This window comes from Podarcis gaigeae, assembly GCF_964106915.1.
Source record: "Podarcis gaigeae genome assembly, chromosome: 14".
NCBI lineage: Eukaryota > Metazoa > Chordata > Lepidosauria > Squamata > Lacertidae > Podarcis > Podarcis gaigeae.
Genome location: NC_139690.1, coordinates 13721741 through 13747681, shown reverse-complemented (window position 1 = coordinate 13747681; position 25941 = coordinate 13721741). Strand labels below are relative to the sequence as shown.

The 25941-nt window shown below is 43.3% G+C and overlaps 1 protein-coding gene across 2 annotated transcripts in view; it reads left to right on the top strand.

Moving 5' to 3' along the window:
• Nucleotides 1-25941, top strand: part of SHC4 (SHC adaptor protein 4) — a 56080-nt gene that overhangs the window by 11363 nt on the left and 18776 nt on the right. For both annotated transcript variants that reach the window (XM_083712668.1, XM_083712667.1), the window contains 3 exons: nt 6837-6907; nt 22809-22872; nt 25375-25494. In XM_083712668.1, the coding sequence (XP_083568794.1) occupies nt 6837-6907; nt 22809-22872; nt 25375-25494 (255 nt within the window). The remainder of the gene's footprint in view (nt 1-6836; nt 6908-22808; nt 22873-25374; nt 25495-25941) is intronic.

Sequence of the window (25941 nt, the reverse complement as noted above, 5' to 3'; positions counted from 1 at the left end):
CCCCCCCAAAGAATCCTAGGAACTGCTGTTTACCCCACACAGAGTTATGATTCCCAGCAATTTAAACAAATTACAGTTTCCATGATTCTTGTCTTATTCAAGGTCAATTTGTGTTATGTCAACTCTGACGGGCAGAGTAGAAACAAAGGCAAAAGTATTTCCCATCACCTGTTCTCTGAGCCTTTGAGCAGATGGTTCCAAGGGCTGAACATGGGACTGAGAATGAAAGGAACGGGGTTAACAATTGCGTCTAGACTGCAAAATGTTGGAGGGTATGCTCTTCTTGGAGACAAATGCCCTATTGCAGGGATGGGGAAGCTGCAAGTCTCCAGATGTGCTCTTCAGTCCCAGCCAAAATAGGCAATGACCAGGAGTTATGGGAGCTGCAGTGTAGTAACATCTGGAGGGCCGCCATCTCCCCCATCCTTGCTTTGTCACATACTATCACTTTTAAGGGGTGGAAGAAAATAAACTGACCCCCCTCCTCCACCACACACACACACACACACACACACACACACACAGATCAAGGTCCTTCCTCATGCACCCAGGTTCATTCTGCTTCCATTTAATCTGAACAATTTGTGTGTGGACATCAGTAATGCAATTGTGCCATTGCTTCCAAGACATTGCCCCCCTCGCTTTCATTGGTGTCTTACCTTGGCTCAAGACAGAATGCATAAGGGTCCAGAATGCATAAGCTCCCCTTGGGGCGCTGTCTGGACCAGACATAATCCTGCATGACTTCTGTGTGGTTGCTATAGTTTTGCCTTTCTATCCACCCAAGACTCCCATGAGGAGGAAATGAACTCCAAGTGACTCAGTGTTTCTCAAACTCATCTATGATTCAGGAGCTGGGGGAACATATTTTTAGCTTCTCCCTCTCTTTTAGATCCACTCCACCGGGTGCAAACATTTAATTATAATATCCAAATGTATGTGTGTGTGTCAGTATACTGGAGAGCACAGGTGTCTGCCTGAAGACCCTTACAGCTCCAAGCCTTACCAAAAGAGATGGACAAAGAGAGAGTGGGCTGCAGCTGTTCCATCTGCTTCCTTAGTAATTACTCCTGATGAGTTGTGGTTTGGCATCCCGTGGGTGACTGACCTGGCAAAGAAGCCTGCCAGATGCGCTTGCTCTTTGGCATTCGTTACTGAGTCCCTTACTGAATGGCAAAGTGGCCTGTTCTCAGAGGAAATAGATCAGTTAAGCATCGTAGGAGGACGTGGAATTTCACATCATGCCTGGCTCCAGGAAGTAGCATGATACAGTAGATGCCAGGGCTTTGAAGCTACCAGGGATCTACAGAGGAGGTCAGCTGGATCTAGACCAGCTTTTCTCAAGCTGTGGGTCCCCAGATGTTGTTGAACTACAACTCCCATCACCCCTAGCTAGCAAGGCCAGAGCTCAGGGATGATGGGAGTTGTAGTCCAACAACATCTGGGGACCCACGGCTTGAGAGCCGCTGATCTAGACAGAAACAAAGGTATTTGGCAGGGGTCAGCAATGTGCTGGCTGTTCCAGGGTCTCCAATGATGTCTCCAAAACGTAGATATTTCCTCAAAAAATCACAGTGCACAAGAATACTGTTTGCTGTTCCCACTCAGTTCCTGTTTGCACTGGATCATCTAGGCCAAAGGCCCATCTATTGCAGCAGCCTGTTCACACATACAGTACAGCCTTTCTAAACCAAAAGAACAAAAGAGGGATGCAAACCCTCAATTATTTCTCAAACCTAAAGACGTACAGTGGTACCTTGGTTTAAGAACAGCCCTGTTTACGAACTATTTGGTATAAGAAATCGGAAGTAGTGTTCCATTTAGCAAACTTTACCTTGGTCTGCGAATGGAAGCCGAATGGTGGAAGGGCACCGGCGGCAGGAGACCTTATTAGGGAAAACGTGCCTTAGTTTAAGAACAGTTTTGGTTTAAGAATGGACTTCTGGAACGGATTAAGTTCGTAAACCGAAGTACCACTCTACACCCTTTCTTACCTGCAGTTTTCCAAACTTAAATACAACAGGATGGCAAACAGAGCCTTTTTAAACCTCTCCTACATTGAACGTGCTCACATTTCACTGGATGTCAGGACTGGACACCCACTTTCCCCATCTGTTCTGAACAGAGGAGATGGAAAGAGCTTCTCTCTGTGAGTGAGTGCTGTGGTGGCAGATGTGGGTGACTTTTCCCCCATGGATGTAGCTGCTGAAATGCCTACACCATTTTGTGCTTCTATCTCTTTTTTCAGCTCTTAGGGCAAATCCACACTATAGATTTAAGGCATATTCAATGCATGTTTTAAAGCGCATGGCCTCCTCCAAAGAAACCTGGGAGATGTAGTTTCACCCTCACAGAGCTACAATTCCGAGCACCCTTAACAAACTACAGTTCCCAGGATTCTTCAGGGGAAGCCGTGTGCTCTAAATGTGCACTGAATGTGCTTTAAATGTGTGGCTTGGACCCACTCATATTTTGGAGAAAGATGTTGGCAGATGGCTTGGCTTGCTTGCACTAGTCATTTGTCGGTGGGCTCCTCTGTGCACTCTGTTTGCATGCCATGTTTTCTCTTTGCTTTTTAATATGTCCCGCTAATAGTTTCTTGCTCAGAAACTCTCAAGATCCCGAAGCCAGCCCTGTTATCGGTGGTGAATACAGCACAATCTCAGCACTATGGACCTCAGAGATACAGCCCTAGGATGAGTCATAACTCAGTGGCAGAGTACATGTTCTGCATGCAGAAAATCACAGGCTGAATCCAAGCATGGCTGTCAACTTTCCCCTTTTCTTGCGAGGAATCCTATTTGGAATAAGGGAATCCAAGTTATCTGTAGCTAAAAGCAGTTGGTGAAAGAGTCAAAGTCAACATTACTGGGCTAGTTACAGATAGGTAGCCGTATTGGTCTGCTATAGTCAAAACAAAAAAAAATTCCTTCCAGTAGCACCTTAAAGACCAACTAAGTTAGTTCTTGGTATGAGCTTTCGTGTGCATGCACACTTCTTCAGATACACTGAAACAGAAGTTACCAGACCCTTCTATATAGTGAGAAGGTGGGGAGGGGTATTACTCAGAAGGGTGGTAGGAATGGGTGATTGGCAGATAGCTGTGATGAGCCTGTTGACGACTCTTAACGACTGCAATAGGTCTTACAGGAAAAAGCAAGGGGTGAGAAGGTGAAAAATGGCTTTGTCATGTATAATGAGATAAGAATCCAATGTCTTTGTTCAGACCAGGTCTCTCCATGGTTTTAAGTTTGGTAATAAGTTGCAATTCAGCAGCTTCTTTTTCCAGTCTATTTCTGAAATTCCTTTGTAGTAAAACAGCTACTTTGAGATCTTGTATAGAATGTCCTGGGAGATTGAAGTGTTCTCCTACTGGTTTCTCTGTCTTGTGATTCCTGATGTCAGTTTTACGTCCGTTTATTCTTTGGCGTAAGGTTTGGCCTGTTTGTCCAATATAGAGAGCTGAAGGACACTGTTGGCATTTGATGGCATGCACATGTAAGACCTATTGCAGTTGTTAAGAGTCGTCAACAGGCTCATCACAGCTATCTGCCAATCACCCATTCCTACCACCCTTCTGAGTAATACCCCTCCCCACCTTCTCACTATATAGAAGGGTCTGGTAACTTCTGTTTCAGTGTATCTGAAGAAGTGTGCATGCACACGAAAGCTCATACCAAGAACTAACTTTTGTTGTTGTTTAGTCGTTTAGTCGTGTCCGACTCTTCGTGACCCCATGGACCAGAGAACGCCAGGCACCTCTGTCCTTGGTCTTTAAGGTGCTACTGGAAGGAAATTTTTTTGTTTTGATTCCTGGGCTAGTCAGACCAGTGATTTTATACATTAGCAGCTACACAAATAAAAAGGTTTGCTGAGTTACTCCACCATAGCACAAATGGGATGCCGTTAACATATGTTTTGTGGTATATGATGAACTTCTCAATATAAGTTGCTACTCCTACTGAAAGATAAGTTTAGAACAGCAGAATCTCTTGTTCAGGTACTTAGTAGCGTGTACTAAGATTAATAGAAATCCTATGGATTACATAGTGATCCTGGTTTTCTTCTGTGGTGTCGTGATTTGATATTTTTAATTGGTTCTGTAACAATTGTAAAATTGAATGATCGTGCAAGGTTTGTTTCCTTGACATACAACTAAATTTGTATAATGGGAAGTAGCCATATCAGATTAAGTGGGTGATTATGATGATGACACATAGAACCATAGAGTCATGGAATTGGGAATTGTAGAGTTGGAAGGGACCACAGGGGTCATCTAGTCCAACCCCCTGCAATGCAGGAATATTTTTGTCCGATATTGGGCTCGAACCCACGACCTTGAGAGCCTCATGCTCTGCCAACTGAACTATCCATGCAAATTACTAACCTAGTATTTGATGCCTGTCACCAGACTAAGCTGGGACATGGGTGGCGCTGTGGGTTAAACCACAGAGCCTAGGACTTGCTGATCAGAAGGTCGGCAGTTTGAATCCCTGCGATGGGCTGAGCTCCCATTGCTCGGTCCCTGCTCCTGCCAACCTAGCAGTTCGAAAGCACGTCAAAGTGCAAGTAGATAAATAGGAACCACTCCAGCGAGAAGGTAAATGGCGTTTCTGTGCGCTGCTCTGGTTCGCCAGAAGCGGCTTAGTCCTGCTGGCCACATGACCCGGAAGCTGTACGCCGGCTCCCTCGGCCAGTAAAGTGAGATGAGCACCGCAACCCCAGAGTCGGCCACGACTGGACCTAATGGTCAGGGGTCCCTTTACCTTTATTCTTCTGATTGTGTTTGTTTTAACTGATTTCAGTATTTTATTTTTGTCCTTTGTCACTCACCTTGGGACCTTATGATGAATAAATAATGCCGCTCCTAAAGCGGCTTATAGTAATCAGGCGCAAAATCTAAAAAGACACGACACACAAGGAAAAGGGGATGGGGAGGGAAGAGAAAACAAGAAACCTCAAGCACCACTTCTCAAATTTACAAAGGTCCTATATGAATGGCTGAGGAGAAGAGAAGACAAAAAGAGCTGGCATCTCAGCAGAGCCAATGGAGTGGCCCTGCTTCCCATCTTTCCCTGTGCTGCAACAGTCAGATGATGACTGATAGCAAAGCAAAGGTCACATAGTGTCTCTGGCATTTCCCCCAGGACCCTCAGACTTCCTCAGGGCCACTGGTGTTCACCCCACCTTGATGCCTTCTAAAACCAGCCCTACCCATTTTTCTCAATTCCCTTCCTATTGAAAACTACAGCCATTAATAGTCCCAGGAGCTGGAGTCACCCATTGACGTTTTTTTAAAAAAGCCCAGATCCTAAGAGATGCTCCTGTATTTAATGTATTATCCCTGTTCAAGCTTTTAAGTGAAAGTGGCTTTTGTGAAATGCTGATAAGATTAACTCTGCTCAGGATAATTTATGGCAAAACCCCTGGCATTGATTTCTCTTCTCTCTCTCACCCTCCCCACCCCAACCTTGCAGTTTTTGCTCAGCGTAGCTTCCCACACAGATGTGTGCAGCGTGATCTTACTCACAGTCATATGATCTCAAACTGTGACTCACCTACTCCTCCGAATCTTTGGCTTTATCAAGCATGGCGAAGCACAGCCCTGCCAGTTTGCAAGACTTCTGCTCTTAACAGAAAACAGAGCACGCATATAAATACACCGTTGCCTCCCTTTCATAGCATAGATCGCACATGTTTTTCAATGGATAAATGATCTCAAGGGGAATTTTTCAAATATTTGATTCGAAAAGCCTCTTCATAAATTACACCCCCCCCCCAAATCTACATCTTAGACTTGGGAGCTAATTGCAATATTATATGAAATGCATTTACATTATATATGATGCCATATTAGGGATGGGAACATTGATTGTGTTTGCATCTAAAGGCCACTCCATCCATATGGAAACTGAAACACAGCCATCCTTCAGAATTCAAGCCTATCCAGATTTTGCAGTACAGTTCTCCCAACTGACCTTTTTTTTAAAAAAAAAAAAAACAACAGAAATGCATATACATTAGGGGAAAGTATGCATAAGAATGAATATATTAGAAAATAATAACATACAAAAATGCATTAGATTAGGGAAAATTGCTTACTGAAATGTATGCATTAGTCAACGTTAGGAATGGTGAGGTCTAATTCTGGTTCTCCCACTTTCTCATTTTACGAACCATAAATTCAATTTTCCACGTTTCTGCAGCAATTATCCATAGATAAATAAATAAATAAATAAATAAATAAATAAATAGATATAATTCTCAAGAACACGCATCACAATTTTAGTGGGAATTTCTCTTAGCACGCACATTTTTGTATGCAGTTTTGACTAATGTACACATTTTTGCAAGCAATTTCCCTTAATATAATGCATTTTTGTATGTTATTTTCACCAATAAATTCATTTTTATGCACACTTTCCTCTAATACATGCACTTCTGATGGTCAGGAAGAATGAGAAAACATTTGTATTTAACCGGGCGTTTGATGGCTGAAATACACTGTTTTTGGCAACCCTGAAATCACTGGATAAGGTTATGTTTTCAACTGTAACTGTTTTTAGAATGTTTTAATTGCTTTTAGAATGCTTTTTTATTGTTTTGTTTTGAATGTGTTTGCTACTCTAGGCTCCTTCAGGTGGAAGGGCTGGGTATAAATTCCATAAATAATAAGAAATGGGGAGATTTTGGAATGAGTTATGTATTTCTGTGCTATCATTTTAAATTAAGGAGTATATCTTTTGAACGTTTTCTGATTGAAACTTCTTTCTCTTTATTTTTCTAGATAATTTTTAAACAGCTGTGATTTCTCTCTCTCTCAATATTTACTCTAGTATATGGGCTGTATTGAAGTGTTGCAGTCAATGAGATCTCTGGATTTTGGCACTCGGACACAAGTTACCAGGTAAGTGGTTGAAGTTTGAAAATAGCAGCTTACTAAATCCTCTATTTTGCAGGTAGAAGTGATTGCTTTTCAATGACTTTTTAATGTCGTCCTTTTTGTTCTGTTTGAGGCTACAATAGCAGCTCATAGGGCCGGCCCTCTCATGAGACGAGGTGAAGCAGTCACCTCAGGTAGCAGATCTGGCATCTGAGAAGCACATTGCACACCACCTGATTTTCTCTAGCCTCCTATTCCCTTGCTGGCTTCCTGGGCTGTCCTGGCAGCTCACAAAGTGTAGACATCAATAAATAAAAAATGCAGCCACGCGTAAATATTATCACGTGGGAACTTTCACATTCTTATTTCTACTGTAATTTTCAAGAGGGTAAGAGAAGCAATAATCCTTTTTGGAAAAGCGGGAGAACTGGCTTTTAGAAAATCATTACTACAGTCAATGAAATGAAAGAGAAAGGGGGCCTTTTTGTTGGTGGCTCCTGGCTCTAGAATCTCTCCCTAGGGAGGCCTGCCTGGCACTCAGGTTAAGATTTTTCTGTTTCCAAGATCTAATTTTAAGTCCCTGTGGTACAGTTGATAGTTGTAATATATGAACGTATCTGATAGCTGTTTCTGTTCTGCACTGTATGCACTATTTTATTGTGCCTGTTTTGTATTTAGGTCTTTATGTTGGTCATCTCGAGATTATTGTGGTTGTATCAGAGCATGCTTTTATTTTCTTCTTATTTGCATTACACCTAGAGAAGATATTTTATGAGATGTCTCATAAGTATATATAAAACACCCTGCTTTCCCTTAAGCTCTCTGTGACACCATTGTGAGTCTCCCTCTTGGGACTAATATCAACTTGGCTGGTGGGGGTGGGGGTGGAAAACTTTAATGCGGTCTGTGGGGGAAAAGAGTTTAATCAGCTATTTACATTTTAAAATAAAATAAATTGCACCCTTAATTGCTTCCATGCACTTAACATCACAACTAGCTTGGCCCTTAAAGGGAGGAAGAGAATCAGTGGTATCCACAATTAATAGCTGGCAGGTATGCCGATCCAAGGGACGCGGGTGGCGCTGTGGGTTAAACCACAGAGCTGAGGACTTGCCGATCAGAAGGTCGGCGGTTCAAATCCCCGCGACAGGGTGAGCTCCTGTTGCTCGGTCCCTGCTCCTGGCCAACCTAGCAGTTCGAAAGCACGTCAAAGTGCAAGTAGATAAATAGGTACCGCTGCAGCGGGCAGGTAAATGGCGTTTCCGTGCGCTGCTCTGGTTCGCCAGAAGTGGCTTAGTCTTGCTGGCCACATGACCCGGAGGCTGTACGCCGGCTCCCTCGGCCAATAAAGCGAGATGAGCGCCGCAACCCCAGAGTCGGTCACGACTGGACCTAATGGTCAGGGGTCCCTTTACCTTTACCTTTATGCCGATCCAAAGCTTGGGTAACCTTGAAAATCTCATTTAAAAACTTCTGTTGTACAGATTTCTGATATGCTTAGCCATATTCAGTACAGGCTACATATGGTTCTGCTTCATGCCATGCCAAGGAAGATTGTACCAAAATTCTATTTTTTCCCCTCAGACAATTCAACATGAACTTTATGCCATATGTACATCCAATGGATTCCAAACTGGATTCCAATCCTTGTGACATTGGGCTTATCAGCTTCCCCAGAGGTTGGGAATGATGATTTCTGAACACAAAAACCTAACCTTATAATAACGCAAACACCTCTTTTTCCATTGAGACACAGTTTGGGAACATACATCCTATTGCATATCATAGAAGAACATTCAGAATTGATCAGAAAGAATGAGAGTTTTCAACTCTAGACCAGAGATTCTAATCTATCCCACTATATGGGTAGTAAAAACTCACAAATATTGTCACCTTCAGCCAAATCATCTAATGCTTCCCCATACTTAAACTGCATAGCCATGTATTAGATTAATGTTAATAACATTCCATGTTTTATTTAGCAGAAGGGGCTTGTTTCTGGAGCTAATTTCAGGCTGCCAATAGTTAGCAAGTATCAGGAAATAAAGCAGCACCTCTATTTGTTGTCTTGATCCTAGGTTTTATGCATCTCCAGTATATAGCCTGGTAACTGGTTATACCACATGGCGTTATGTGGCAGACAGAATGTGTAAAAGAATTCAGGCATGCCCAGAAATCTGATGGAACAGAAACTGCACCAAATGTTTGTGCTCTACAGCATATGTGATGCACAAAAACGTTCTTTTCCACAAAAAATGCAAGCAACTGATGGGGCAGGATGGGAGGAAAGCAAGTGGATCAGAAGAAAATGACTTGTTGTCAACATTAGACAACTATCCCAAGAATAGGAATTGAGAGAATCTGTCCGTTTCAGTTTCTCAGTTTTTCATTTTTCCGAATCTTAAATTCAATTCTCATTTCCACATTATTTTGCTTTCTTTTTTATATAGAATTCCGCATGAAAATTCACCAACATTTTAGTGCAAATTTCTCCTAATATACTTACGTTTGTATGCAATTTTACCTAATATGCACATTTATACAAAGCATATAGTGCACTAATATAGTACACTTTTGTATGTTATTTGCAGCAGTATATGCATTTTTATTCACACGTTACCCGAGTTACATGCATCTTTGTACACCTCACATGACTGGAGAACTGCATTGCTAAACTCAAAGGAGTGCAGATTTTGAAGGGCGGGTGTGTTTTGGTCCCCGTATTGTTTGGAATGTGTGCATGAAGTCTGTCCACTTAAATGGGAAGTGAATGAAATTTCTCCCTCGTCCTTAACCAAGAGGGATCTGTTCAGGCATCTAGACATGTAGCTGATGAAGCTGAGTGTCCACATTGTGATGTTCATATGAACCCCACTGAACAGATACTGAATGCCCCTTTTGATGTAGATGAGGATGTACATCTTCTTCAGATGCCTGGTTGCATGCAACTAGAACTGGCTTCAGAGGCTGACATTTACAATGGGCACCAGGCCATTTGAATCACTGCCCTGTTTTCTTCTGTTTTTGCATGCATGGTCTGGAAAAAAAAAACCAGTCTAGAAAATACGTTTGGCTGCCCTTTTGTCTCTCAAGTTGCCACGCAGAACATATTATTGTGTCATGGTCCCTGTTTATATCACTACTATTTATCAAAGTGATATTGGAAGGGAAATGACGTTCAGTGATTGGTGTTGAATGCATTTCGTTTAATAGGCTAGCAAGTCTCAGGTTTCAGCTTAGAAAGCCGTGAAGAACCTGTAGCTAGATATTATTTCACTAATATATTGCTCACCACCAATCATACGAATGAATATCATAAAATGTCTCCATTGAGCAGGAAGCAATAAAGACAACCCATGGTTCCCTGAAGGCTATTTAAGCATGAACTACTCTGTTCTGTATGTCATCTTGAGACGTCTATAACTTCCTCTGCAAACAGATTTTCTGCTGTACAGAAGCACAGATGTGGTATTCCTATGTTAAATCTAAGATTAGAATTAATTGCTCCTGTGTTTCACTTCCACATGTTGGAGGGGAATCTTATATACGTTTCCTCTGAGAACAGGCATGCTTTCCTAGACTCTGGTCAGATAGGAGTGTGTCTTTCAAGATTCTAGTTTTTTCTTTGCTTCCCACCTCCACCTTGGTGAAATTGATAGTGGCATGAAGGATTCTGAGGCAACAGCTTCTTAATATTTTGACTTTTGTGCCACACAGCACAATTGTAGGAAATTGTCAGAGCAGGGACATCATTCAGAGGATGGCAGAGGGCTAGCAGGTTTCTCTCTCTCCCATTTTTCAGACCACATGTCATTAACCTATATATTTGATCATTGTGAAGAAGATAAAAAGACCACAAAAGCTCTGAAAACAGTTGCTTTAGAAAGTTCATCTTCAATACATCCAGGACCTTTGGACCTTTCTGTGAATTTCTTCCCACCCTCATGCTGTAACCTAAAACATTGTGTCTGGGTGAAAACATACACACAAAATAATGAGGGAGCAGGATCAGGAAGAAAAAAGAGAGAGGCAAGACTTAAAAAAAAAAAAAAAGAATTGCAAACTGATAGGGAAGTTAAGATTAGAAAGATAAGAAACTGAAATTGACATCACCCATACCTAACTTAAACCATGCAGTGGTGGCAAAGGATGCTATTTCACACCGAGGCCATAGCACAGCAGAGGAAGACCCCCGTGCTTCCCGCAGGGCACTAAACCCTGGAGGCTCAGCTGCCTTAAGTGCACAGTTCGCTTGTGTCCAAACTTAGGTGCAGGGGCCGGCAGCCTGGCAGGAAAGGGAAGGGTCATCACTTAGTAGCAGAGCATCTTCTTTGTATACAGGATAGTCCCAGGCTCCACACACAGAATCTCCAGGTCTGGCTGGGAAACATTCTCTCTTTTACGTTCTGGAGGGCTGCGGCCAATTCAGTGTAGATCTGGTTGGGTGATTCTTGGTAGGGTTGATGAGAGTTGTAGTTCAGCAATATCTGGAGGCCCAGAGGTTCCCAGCACCTGGTGTAAACAATACTTAAGCTAGAGGAACCAATGGTTTGATTCTGTAGGTAAAGATAAAGGGACCCCTGACCATTAGGTCCAGTTGTGGCCGACTCTGGGGTTGCGGTGCTCATCTCGCTTTATTGGCCGAGGGAGCTGGCGTACAGCTTCCGGGTCATGTGGCCAGCATGACTAAGCCGCTTCTGGCAAACCAGAGCAGCGCACGGAAACGCCGTTTACCTTCCCACCGGAGCGGTACCTATTTATCTACTTGCACTTTGACGTGGTTTCGAACTGCTAGGTTGGCAGGAGCAGGGACCAAGCAACGGGAGCTCACCCCGTCGCAGGGATTCAAACCACTGACCTTCTGATCTGCAAATCCTAGGCTCTGTGGTTTAAGCTACATTTTTGCAAGAGTTGCATCTGTTAGAAGGCCTGTGTCCAGGGTTATCCCTTACCACCTGCTAGGAGATATTACATATACAGTGGTACCTCGGGTTAAGAACTTAATTTGTTCTGCAGGTCTGTTCTTAACCTGAAACTGTTCTTAACCTGGAGCACCACTTTAGCTAATGGGGCCTCCCGCTGCTGCCATGCTGCCGGAGCACGATTTCTGTTCTCATCCTGAAGCAAAGTTCTTAACCCGAGGTACTATTCCTGGGTTAGAGGAGTCTGTAACCTGAAGCGTATGTAACCTCGGGTACCACTGTATTTTGGTGTCTTGGATGCTGGATTAAGGAGGACGAGGTGGGGCAACACCTATTTTCACATTCCACTGCACTTGTGGATACATATCCAATATACACGGGGGCTCCTAGTCATGCCAGTGGAATATGTTGCTTCCAACCAAAGAATCTCCTTTGTCAGATAAGAGCGGGTGCCCAAGGGCACATAGTGAAGGATGGCAAGAGACAAACAATGGAAAGAAGAATCCAGTGGGAAGGGTGGGCTAGATTTCTTTTGCATTTCCAACATCAATAAAGAAGATGCAGAAATGGGTGGAAGACTGTGCCTAGTTATTAAAAGAGGCTTCTGCATTAAAGCTGAAGCAATGCCTTTGAAAATGAATTGTTACAAGCTTAAGTCATTAAAGCTCCCATTCAGCCTTAATGGATTGCTCATACTTGGGAGTCGGAAGCTTTTTGCTATTGCAATTAACTTATGCATATCGTTAAGTTTGCAACAACAACAAAAAAGGATTGCATACCCAACACTTAAATAAACATTTCACATTCGCTTTCTGCCATACTGTACAGTGGTAGAAGCAAGCTCTATCTCATTCTGGAAAGCAAAAAGAAGTGAAGGTAAACATTCAGTTTCCGCTTACACATTGGAACACTCCTAAATAATTTTAAAATTTCTTTGTGCCGTAGTATGTATTCTTACACACCACCCCAATCTCCATGAGCGGTGCAAGGTTCCAGGGGTTCCAGGTGCTTACCCAGGATTATGCTTCTGTTGGGAAGATCAAGGCACAGCAGTGGCTAGCGTCTTTAAGAAGTATGGTTTATTAACAGATTTACACGTAAAGGTAAAGGGACCCCTGACCATTAGGTCCAGTCGTGGCCGACTCTGGGGTTGCGGCGCTCATCTCGCTTTATTGGCTGAGGGAGCCGGTGTACAGCTTCCGGGTCATGTGGCCAGCATGACTAAGCCGCTTCTGGCGAACCAGAGCAGCGCCATTTACCTTCCCGCCGGAGCGGTACCTATTTATCTACTTGCACTTTGACGTGCTTTCGAACTGCTAGGTTGGCAGGAGCAGGGACCGAGCAATGGGCGCTCACCCCGTCGCGGGGATTCGTACCGCCGACCTTCTGATCGGCAAGTCCTAGGCTCTGTGGTTTAACCCACAGCGCCACCTGCGTCCCCCACGTTACACCTAGACGCTTGCAATTGGGGGGTATGGAGTATCCTGGAACAGGGCAAGGCTGGGTGCCTGGAATCCTGAGCAGAAGCATTGTAATGTATTATTGCAAGTCTCACTTGTATACAACTGCAAGTAAGAAGGGCTGTCTACACACAATGTTGGAGTCAAGAGAGTCAGTGTGTGCATAAACTCTACTTAGATGTTAACCTGATCATCTTTTGGTTGAGGAGGGGGCCTGCCACTACAGTGCCAATTCTCTTTCTTTCTGTTGCATGTATATTTCATGCACATAGCTTGAACAGCTGCATAGGACTTAATGCACAGACTATCATTGCAACCTGTGGCACTCCTACATTTTAATACCTGCTGTGGATACCCTAGGCCAGGCACAGGCAAACTTGGCCCTCCAAATATTTTGAGACTACAATTCCCATCATCCCTGACCACTGGTCCTGTTAGCTAGGGATGATGGGAGTTGTAGTCCCAAAACATCTGGAGGGCTGAGTTTGCCTATGCCTGCCCTAGGCCTAGTATAATATACACCAGTATTTTTTACAAGTGTCACAAAACCACATACAATTCAGTATGTATTCATTGCAGTACAATTCTGTATTCCCGGAAGAGAGCACCATTGAGTTCAATGGGCTTTACTCCTGGGCCAATTTTTTTGGATTACATGCTTGGACATAGGGCGCTAATCCTTTCCGGCTAGTCTCAGGGGGAAGAGAATATCCAATCTATTCATGTTTGGGACAGATCTTTGGGAACATAACACTTGTAAGCAACAACTCTTGGTTCTATGTTTCGTACTGTGTTGTTTTCGTAAAAGAATTTGGAAACCAACATAAGATTTAAAAGTTAGCATGCACTTGATCTGGCTGCCCTCCTTTTATTAGTACACAGTTCATGATTTTTCTAAATTGTTTTGTTTGGTTTCTCTCATGTTCTGTCTTGCTGACAGTAGCTTTGGGACCTTTACGGGATAACAAAGTTGGGATCTATACCTTGTTGGATAGCTACATTAAACCTTGAAAGCAGCTAGGCAAAACCGCTAGAGTTAGAAGGCATCTGAAATTGTGGGGCTAACTGGATAAGGCTGATTTTATCTTGATGATTAGACTTTCTACTTTGTCAATACATACAATCCCTTTCTGTTCTGCGGGTGAAGGAAGGGCCTCAGATGCTTAAAATCGAATCTTCAACAGCATTCTTGTTCACTTACATCAGCCCACCTCCTTGCTCCCAGCCTCATTTGGAGAAACAATAAACAAAGTGGGCCAGTGTTCGTTGCAAGATTGCCTCTCCTCCTCAACAAAATTCTTTTTTCTAGACGGTCTATAAGACCGCAGGCTCCGGGGCTGGCAAGTTCCTTGACACCCAAAAGAGTTTTAGCATGAAATGGCTGGTTTCATGCAGTTTCAGGGCAATAAAAGTAACAAATTCCTCATATGCTGGATAAAATCAAATTGGTTTTGCGATTTCCACCTCTGTGTGTAATTGTCAGGCTCAGTCCAACACTATATAGACAATTTAAACAGATGGGGGAAGGCAAAACAGAACTGTGTCAAGGGCTCAAGGCTAATTCATAAATGCCTAAAAGAGGATTCCGCCCCCACCTGACCTAGAGACAACAGGGTGTGTGTCTGTGTGTGTACACACTCAAGGTTTCCCAAAGTAACCAACACATCAGCTTGTATGTACCGTATTTTTTGCTCTATAAGACTCACTTTTTCCCGCCTAAAAAGTAAAGGGAAATGTGTGTGCGTCTTATGGAGCGAATGCAGGCTGTGCAGCTATCCCAGAAGCCAGAACAGCAAGAGGGATTGCTGCTTTCGCGGCACAGCAATCCCTCTTGTTCTGGCTTCTGAGATTCAGAATATATTTTTTCTTGTTTTCCTCCTTCAAAAACTTGGTGCATCTTATGGTCTGGTGCGTCTTATAGAGCGAAAAATACGGTATATATCTGCTTGTCTGTCTTTCTACCTACAGTATTGCAATTACAAAAAGAAAAAATACAAAACAGTTAGAGTTGCTCTGGGTAATTGCAATATTATTGTTCTTGCCTGAAAGTGATACCAGTTGACACAAAATAGAGCAGTGGTAATAAAGACAAGCTGTGTTTCCTTAGCTGATCAATGGGATACATTGCTATATCTTAATAGAGAAGTGTAGAGAGCAATTTAGTGGCGGTTTCTCTTCTTTTCTTTTTTAAAGGTGCTTTTCATGAAGGGCTTATCCACATGTAGTTTTTGCCCCTCTCTTTCCAGGCACAGGTCTGGAACGCTTCAAAAGCTGTGTCTGAGCACTCTTCCTCTTACTTTATTTTTTGGTCCTGGAGCTTTCGCTGCGAAAACCAGCACTCTTTACAGCTGAAGGGCAACAAACGACAAGCCCTAAGTCCATATGTGTCAGTAAAGGAATTCCATTTCTCTAGACAATCAGGAGTTTCACATCACCTGAGATCTTTGCACAAAGCTCTGCTCCACATTCTGCCATTTTCTGAGATTAGGCCGGTAGGGTGTGGACAGAGCCTTCTTGGTGGTGGTGGATCCTTTGCGTTGGAACTGCATTCCCTTAGAGGTGGGTTTAGTTATTTGTTAGATTTCTCACTAAAAAGTCCCAGGGTGAGTTGCAACAATATTAAAATAGATGGTGAAAACTAACCTCTCCTATCAGGCTTTCTATGAAGACAAAAGCTACTGTTTTTTATCCCTTGATTGCTGCTGCTTATTCATTTTTATAGTCCTATCTTTGCCATTTTGATCACGTTGCTTGTGGGGACAGCTTCAGGGTTTGAGGTGGCCCCTGTGCAAAGTGCCCTCTGGTGGAAACCATCTATATCAGTGGCCCTTTTTAAGCTTACTTTGTGGCAGTGCTGGATGACTGGGGCCAGGAGCTACCATTTTGATTTTCCACACTGCCCTCATGTAGGGTTGCCATACGTCCGTAATTTTCCGGACATATACTGCAGCCGCCGCAAGCAATGTCCGGCTGAAAATTGACAAAAATGTCTGGGGGAATTTGGACATAGGCAGCCGATGTCAGGCAGTGTCGTTTTTGCCAGTTTTCCTCAGAAATAGCTCAAAAACGTCCAATTTCTTTGCGATTTTGCAACATCTTCGGATTTTCAATTTTTTTAAATATGGCAACCCTACCCTAACGTAGTACCACTTCATGGCATTGCGAACCCAGAAACCCACAGGGGCCCTGGTAGTACACAAGGAACCCAGGTGCTGATGGCAGGATAGCTTCATTGTGCTTCTGTTGCCTTTTTTATTTCTTTATGCTGTACTTTTAACCATTCTTTATACAACAACACTTTGGCAGCCAGGCATCCAAAAAGCAACATAAATGTTGACATAGCATCTTTAGTAGATACCTTCCTCATTGTTAGGTGGGCCTTTATGTTAAAAAGCAAATACTTTGGTACTATTGGTGCAGTGCTACAATTCACTACTTGATGACTGGTATACATGGGATTGTTATTGAATGAACTGCTCCCAGGAAGTTAAAGATGAGCAGAGGTTGTGTCTGTGCTGATTTTTTTATTTTCTTTTAAGATCACGGGTGCCAAAGCAACTCAAATTCCATGCCAGGAAAAGCAGTACCCTGCAATCTATCTAAATTAAGCATGTTTGCATAAACCACAGAGCCTAGGACTTGCAGATCAGAAGGTCGGCGGTTCGAATCCCCGCGACGGGGTGAGCTCCCGTTGCTCAGTCCCTGCTCCTGCCAACCTAGCAGTTCGAAAGCACATCAAAGTGCAAGTAGATAAATAGGTACCGCTCTGGCGGGAAGGCAAATGGCATTTCCGTGTGCTGCTCTGGTTCACCAGAAGCGGCATACTCATGTTGGCCACGTGACCCGGAAGTTGTACGCCAGCTCCCTCGGCCAATAAAGCGAGATGAGTGCCGCAACCCCAGAGTCGGCCACGACTGGACCTAATGGGTCAGGGGTCAGGGGTCCCTTTACCTTTATATTTTATATTTATTTTTGCATCACTTGGCTTCTGCTAGTTATAACTGCCTCGGTCCCCTGCAAACCTTATGTAGCCATCCCTCTGCTTTCTGAAATATCACTGTGCATAGCTTACATTTCTAAGCCTGTAGTTCCTGAAGCCGTAAGAGCTAGAAATGGCATAACAGCCCTATAAAATAAGCCAGTATTACCTCAGTATCACAGAAAGGAGAGAGAAAGAGAGAGGCTTCTTACTGAGAGGAGAGACTTGAACTCAAGACTGCCTAGTTCGTGGTTCAGTCTTTATGTTAGGTCTCTTGAGATGGCCAAAATTCATTCATGGGAGTAAAGGTTTTGGGCTATTCAGCAAAACAATATAAATAATGGGGACCACTTGGTAACAAACTTTGACCTCCCACTGGGGGGAAAATTACTGGAGTGGGTAGCTGTTCCTGAAGTCCTGCTATTTTTTTCACATTCAAGAATGAGAACCCTTGTTATTGTATTTGCTTTGGACTTATTCATTCTACCCAGAGGGTCTTTGGCCAAAGCAGCTGAGCATTCATTTATTGCCAAATTTCAGTTTGCCCCTCATTCCCCTCCCCCCCCCCATTTCATTCATCTTCTCAGTGTGCTTTCCTTACATAAGAAGCCAGTCTGTTTTATTCACTGTTGGGCCCTTGTATATGCTTGGAAGAGGAATTCCCGCATCCTTATAAAGGCCAATTTAGTAGCTAGGAGCTTGGCAAGAACTTTTTCTCTGATTAATTGTTCGCGAGAAGGGAGTTGAAATGAATTTAAAATAATAATCAATAATTTACTTATATGCTGCTGTCCTTCTGCAAGGACTGAGAATGGCATACAGAACCTAAGCATAAAATCATACTATACAATCAATTAAAAAATGCAAGTAAAACAGTTTCTAAGAGCAAATGCAATCTGCTCTTAAAGCAAAGAAAAACACAAACATAGCAGCAGCAGCAGCAGCAAAGTTAAAAGTTGTAATATAATAAATCTGCTACAAGCAACAATAGAGTCCACTGAAATAAAAGTGTATTCAGTTTTGGTAAAAGACAGTGAAGGAGCCTGGTGAATATCATTTTGGAGGACAGTACAATGTCGTGATAGCATCACCAAGAATGCTCTGGTGGAATCTACACAAATTTCCCCAATTTTATTTGTATTGGTCATTGAAACTCTGGCCAATGTAATTAGAGAAGATGGAAATATAAAAGGAATAAGCAATAAAGGAAAAGAGAAAATGAGCTTATTTGCAGATGACACCTTGCTGACAATTGAAAATTCGGTGGAAAATATTCAGGTGTTAGAGGCACTTTTGAAAAAAAATTGGAGAAATAACAGGGTTGCAAATTAATTGGTCCAAATCAGAGATGATGATATTTAACTACAGTGAAGATGAAAAATGATTTTTTTTTGGAAGTAGATAAGAATAGACATAAAATTAAGAAATATAATAAAGTACTTGGGAATAAATATAACAAGAAATGCAGAACAACAGAATTTTAACAAATTAAAGAAGGAAATTAAGGAAAAGCTGGATGAATATAAGAAAAAAGCTTTCATGCTTTTTTTTTAAAAAAAGCGTTTTAAAAAAATACATTGAATTTTCCATAAGGCTCACCATCGCCATCTTGTGTCACATTGTATATTGCACTTAAACCGTTTTATTTGAAATTGTATACCTGAGTGCTGTTTCTTGTGCTCACAAGAAGGGGTTGGACTAGATGACCCATGAGGTCCGTTCCAACTCTACAATTCCATGATTCTATGCCAAATCTCCTGAGATGTCACAAAGAGCAGGGCGTCTGACATTTATCCTAATTCCCGGATAAACCTATAACGGAACAAGTAGTCGTCTAGGACTAGGTTACCTGTTTCTAGCTGCTGAGGGCTTTAAAGGGTAGAGCATGGGTAGGCAAACTAGGGGCTGGATCCGGCCCAATCGCCTGCTAAATCCGGCCCGTGGGCGGTCCGGGAATCAGCGTGTTTTTACATGAGTAGAATCTGTCCTTTTGTTTGAAATGCATCTCTGGGTTATTTGTGGGGCATAGGAATTTGTTCATTCCCCCCCCCCCAAAAAAATATATAGTCCGGCCCCCCACTTGAGGGACAGTGGACCGGCCCCCTGCTGAAAAAGTTTGCTGACCCCTTAGCTAGAGTCAGCATTTTGAACAGCCCAGAAGCATACAGGAAGCTAAAGTAACTAATGAACATAACATCGGAGTTATGCGCTAACCTGTGAGAGCCAGATAAAAGTCTTGCTGCTGCATTTGGATCAGTTGACGCTTCTGGACTGTATTCAAAGGCAGACCAGTCTAGGGCACAGGGTGTCACAGAAGCATGGATGACAAACCACACCTGCCTTCTCCAGGTACGTCTTCAGCTAGCATTTCTACAGAAACTTATAAAAAAGTCATCCTAGCAACTGCTGCAGGGTGGCGTTGTGGGTTAAACCATAGAGCCTAGGACTTGCTGATCAGAAGGTTAGCGGTTCGAATCCCTGCGATGGGGTGAGCTCCTGTTGCTTGGTCCCTGCTCCTGCCCACCTAGCAGTTCGAAAGGACGTCAGAGTGCAAGTAGATAAATAGGTACCGCTCTGGGAAGGTAAACAGTGTTTCCATGCGCTGCTCTGGTTCACCAGAAGCGGCTTAGTCATGCCGGCCACATGACCTAGAAGCTGTACGCCGGCTCCCTCGGCCAGTAAAGTGAGATGAGCGCCACAACCCCAGAGTCGGCCATGACTGGACTTAATGGTTAGGGTTCCCTTTACCTTTACCAACTGCTGTCAGATAAGTACAGTATCCAGGAAAAGTGATGGATCAAGGAGTACCACTATCTTGTTAACACTCACATGCCACCAGTTTATCACGTCCACTGCCTCAGAGCTGTGTGTCAATTTGGGCAGCTAGCAGACGGGGCTTCTTGTTGCCTCATGCCTTGAATGAAAATAAAGCAAGTTCTGCTACTAATGACTAATTGACATTTCCTTGCTCTCGGGGTGGGAATTGTGTATGGGTCGTGTGTGTCCCCCCCCCCCCGTCCCCCGCCAGCTACAATCCCTTGTAAGGGAAATGGAAAGTCATCAAGTCCCATTGCTCCCAGGGAGACTTGCTGTATTTGCATCCCAGGTGTGCAGTGTCAAGGAGTCCCATGTGCTAGCAACTACAGGCGGCCGAATAACCTATTTTTAAAACATTTAAACATAATATTTTAGATTAACAGAGGGAGGGCTGTCTCATAAAGGAATCCACACAACTGGATTACAAAGTGGATCCGTAATCTGATCTGGGTCATGATCACGCCTGGATTAAATCAGGTGTGTGTCCACTTCTGACTCTGAGTTTGGCAGATTCCTCCTACAGGTTGCATATTGGTAACTGCTGAGCCAGCCCAGGATAAAAAAAACCTAAAACATTCCTGGTCGCTAAACGTGTCTTTGTTTTAGCAGTCTTATTTAGGGTAGCAGTGGGGAAGTCTTTCAGTTGTTAGGCAATTAGGAGTCAAAAACACTTTTTGATCTACTGCAGGCACATCCAAATTCCGCGTCGGGGGCCTAATTCAGCCCTCTGGTAGATTTAGGTAATCTGGCCCCTGTGGCAGTTTATTTTCTGTGGCAAAATCCCCCCCCCCAAAAGCTCAATTCCAATCCAAACTCAACAACTCCAATCCTAAAAAAAGGTCAGCACTCATGTTCACTTCATCGAATCCAGCCATCTTTGAAAAAAGTTTGGGCACCCCTGATCTACTCAGAGATCTACCAAGATATCCCAAGCTGGATTGCAAGAAAAGCTATTCCACTCAAACCCTCACCCTTTGGATTCATGGAGACAGTGGCCTTTGGCAAGGCTAACTCCTTTTCTCCTTGCATAACTGTAATGAGGATAATTAAATGGTACATTGCATGCCAAAACAGAGATTCTGACTGATCTTATATCAGTGGTTTCGTTGTTGAACCATGGCGGCATTAGGAAGGAGAATGCAGCTTGTCATTTGACTATATGGTGTATAATTTGCCTGTCTTTGATGTAGGTCATTAAGCGTGCAAGTGCTTTATTAGCCATCTGCTTCCCTCCCCTCCCTTCCCCCATCTGGACACAGAATCTTTAAAAGAGACATTCACTTAAATTGGGTTGGAAAGGAAATCTTATTAGAAGTTTTGGGTGTCCCCCTCTCCCATTTCTACCCTTCCTTGCCAACAAATGTTTAAGGCAGCTTGAAATCAATCACACTTTCAAAATCTTCACAGCAACCCTGCAAGGTTGGTTATTCAGATAGATTGTGGTTTGTTCTCTAGGCTATCTATCAAGCTGCTTGATTAAACAAAGATTTGAGGCTGGAGATCCTGCATCCAGTTCTGCCATGCTTGCTACTAAACAACCATGGCTCTGTAAAAAGTAATATACGGTGAAATCCACCCCAAACTGGAAGTGTTTTCATAGAATCATAGAATTGTAGAGTCGGAAGGGTCTCAACCCCCTGAAATGCAGGAATCTCAACGAGATCAAACATGACAGGTGGCCATCCAACCTCTGCTTAAAAACATCTCAGGATAGAAAGTTCAGCACCTCCCGTGGGAGTCTGTTCCAGTGTCAAACAGCTCTTACAGTCAGAAAGTTCGTCCTGATGTTTAGTTGAATTCTCCTTTCTTGTAACTTGAATCCATTTGTTTGGGTCCTAGCCTCCAGAGCAGGAGAAAACAAGCCTATTCCATCCTCCATATGACAGCCCTTAAGATACTTGAAGATGGCTATTATATCTCCTCTCAGTCTCCTCTTTACCAGTCTAAACTTACCCAGGTCCTTCAACCATTCCTCATAAGGCTTGCTCTCCTAACCCTTGGTTATCTTGGTCACCCTCCTCTGTATACATTCCAGCTTGTCAATATCCTTCTTAAATTATGGTGCCCAGAAATGGACAAAGTATTCCAGGAGTAAGGAAATGGATGCTTACCCCTCTCTTCAGGTGGGTGGCTGTTGCTACAAATGATACATTTATGTATTTATATTTTCATAAACTGTATATGCTGCAGGAAAAAACCTCAGAGACGTTTCTAACAAGGAGTGAAATCCCCAGAATTACTCCAAAGGTAGAGCTATGTTCGGTAGCTTTGATTTTTATATGATAAGTAGAGGCAGAGTACAAAGTAAACACACAACTGCTTTAACACCACACTGCATCACTACAACCAGTTTGGGAGAGGATAAAGTTTGCACAGTGGAGTGGAGAAATTTGTTTTAACGTTTCTTCGCATGTCTTGGACCAGCTGTCTTCCTTATTTCCTTACCCCCTACTGCAGCCCCTGGTTGCTTGCAAGAGGCAGGGGGCAAGTTCAGTGGCTGCAGTGACTAGTTTCTTTAGCACTGGCACTTGGGACAAATGTCCCACTCGCCTAAAGGCCGGCCGGCCGGCCATACCCTTGTAAGTTACTAACAGTTGTTTTCTGGAAGGTGGTTGTGCTGAAGCCAAAAAAAGGGGCACTTAAATATTGAAAATAAGTATTCACTGTCTGAATCTGAAGCTAAGGCTGCATAAATAAACCACATTGCTCCATCATCAACTGTCTGTGCTATTTGTTCTTTCTCAAAGGGAAGCAATAAGTCGGCTGTGTGAAGCTGTACCAGGAACACAAGGAGGCATAAAAAAGAGGAAGGTAAATATGAAACTCTTGGAAATTTACCATTTACTAGTATTTGCTTGTTTTAATATATTTAAGTTGAGAAGGCATCGAGCAATCAGACACAGGCTAATCCCAAAGCAGCAGCATTTCTAAAGCAACAGCAATACACCCAAAGGCATAAGACTCCTCCTACCTGCTGCTTTCAGAAACTTGTTGTTGTTTAGTCGTTTAGTCATGTCCGACTCTTTGTGACCCCCTGAACCAGAGCATGCCAGGCACTCCTGTCTTCCACTGCCTCCCGCAGTTTGGTCAAACTCATGTTGGTAGCTTTGAGAACACTGTCCAACCATCTTGTTCTCTGTCATCCTCTTCTCCTTGTGCCCTCTATCTTTCCCAAGATAAGGGTCTGTCACCGTCTGCAGTGATCATAGAACCCAAGAAAGTAAAATCTCTCACTGCCTCCGTGGCTTATTCTTTTCCTAGCCAATTCAGCTGCCTCTTGGGCAAGTGGATGTGTATATTCCATCAAATAGGAATAGTTGCTATCAGTGAAAGACGTATTGTTTTATATGCCATGCTGCATACAAACCTAGAGAGAAAGGGCCATTTTCTTTATATTTGTTTATTTATTTTACAAGCGATTAAACACTAAAATATTGTGTAACAATGGCTGTAACTATACGAACATATCTCTGCTTCTAGTGAGAGAGGTAATTAATCAAGGAACATCCACAGTGAAGGTAAACCGCCTTGAACAACAGCGTTTGCATTTATTTAAAGTGCAGTGGTGCCCTGCTAGACGAATGCCTCGCAAGACGGAAAACTCGCTAGACGAAAGAGTTTTCCGTTTTGGAGGTGCTTCACAAAACAAATTTCCTATGGGCTTGCTTCGCAAGACGAAAATGTCTTGCGAGTTCCTGCAGGGGTTTTTTCCTCCCCCCCTTTTTCTAAGCTGCTTATCTGCTTATCCGCTAAGCCGCTAAGCCGCTAAAAGCCGCTAATAGCGCTAATCCGCTAAGCCGTCAATGGGCTTGCTTCGCAAGACGAAAAAAACCACTAGACGAAGAGACTCGCGGAACAGATTCTTTTTGTCTTGCGAAGCACCACTGTGCTTGTTATTTGATTAGCAGCCACTAGCAATGCTGAAATATTTCACCAGCATTTTATGCCAGGCGTCCCTCTAGAGGGAAGAAAAAAAGGAGAGTAACACACAGCCTGAGTTTCTGGCACTAAACTGAAAGCTGACATTGAACATGATGCTTTATAAGGGGTATCTTCATCTCCTTCCCCTACACGCCACTGGCAACTAAATTCAATGCTAATACAGTGGTACCTCGGGTTACATACGCTTCAGGTTACAGACTCAGCTAACCCAGAAATAGTGCTTCAGGTTAAGAACTTTGCTTAAGGGTGAGAACAGAAATCGTGCGGCAGCAGCAGCAGGAGGCCCCATTAGCTAAAGTGGTGCTTCAGGTTAAGAACAGTTTCAGGTTAAGAACGGACCTCCGGAACGAATTAAGTACTTAACCCGAGGTACCACTGTATTAGAAATATCAGTGATGCCTACATTGGGACTGGATCACTTTGGCTATCCCATGTGTCCTCATTGCAGATGGTAGAGGTTTGTTTGCTCAGCTATCCAGACCTCCCCAGGTAGCTTGGGCCCCCCAAAAGAAGTCATCCTCAGCTCTCTCCTCCAACACTATGGTAATCACCTCTTCCATCTTTCACAAACACCCCAGTAGCATTTGTAGCTCGGCTACTTCTAAAGTAAGTGTGGAGAATCTGTCGCCCTCCAGAAGTTGTAGGACTACAGCTCCCATCAGCCCCAGCCAGCATAGCTAATGGTCAACAATGATGGAAGTTGTAGTCCAACAACATCTAGATTTTCCCCACCTCTGTTGTCAAGGAAGGGCAGAACTCTAATTTGTTTCATCTTTATATTTGCATCTTGATCTTTCCTTCATCTGTTGAGCTGGCCTCAGTAGCCTCTACTGCAGTTGAATATGCCAGCACTACACAGATTGTGTTTGGCTTTGTAGGGCGGGGGCCACAATACCTTCCATATTGTTGTGCCTTTCCAGTTTGTCCCTGGGTCCCATTGAGCCCCTACATATGTTACAGATGGCTAGAAATTCTATTTTTGCTACACTGGAATCACAACATTTTAAGTACCTAAAGTCCCCCTTTCCATGTACCATAAAAAGCATAGTTGCTACTTGCTACCACCTTCATGGCTTCTTTCATACTAGTTCGGATCCTTGTAAGTTCCCTCAGTTGCTCCTTTAATGCATTGGTGGCCAAACTTGGCCTTCCAGCTGTTTTGGGACTACAACTCCCATCATCCCTAGCTAACAGTACCAGTGGTCAGGGATGATGGGAATTGTAGTCCCAAAACAGCTGGAGGTCCAAGTTTGGCCATCACTGCTTTAATGGTATGTCTTGCATCTCCCAAGGGTCCTGGTGTTATAATAAATACCTTGGTTACAAGTGAAACGTGAAGACTAACGGATAGGCATTTTGTTGTCTTTTTAGCCTCCAGCTAAATTTTTATCTCCAGTGCTTGGTAAAAGTAACCTTCAGTTTTCTGGCATGAATACAAAACTGACCATCTCAACAACCAGCCTCACTCTTCTGAACATTGAGACCCAGCAGGTAGGCTGGCACATTATTTTACATCAGGGTGGGGAACTTCCAGGCCTCAATATATTTGTGGGCCACAGCCCCTCTACAAGCAGCCCTCCTATTTCATGCCCTCCTTTAATGTTTTCACCTGGTTGGAATTTGCCCTTGAGCTATAATCATGCCTCTGAATTACTGGTTGGAAGGCAGATGCGTTTGTGTGGTTGAAGCTAGCCTACTGCTGCTTAACCCCCAGTCGTGCTACAATTCCCAGCACCAATAACAAACCACAGTTTCCAGGATTATTCTGAAGGGGAGGCATGTGCTTTAAATGTATGGTGTGTATACAGCCAATGTAACTTAGCCTAAATGTGTATTAACTAAAACGACTGTAGATTGCTTCTTTGTTCTTTCTCTACAATGTAACTCACTGGTGATTTCTAGCTGCGTAGCACCTTAGCATAGTTAATTGTTTTTAAT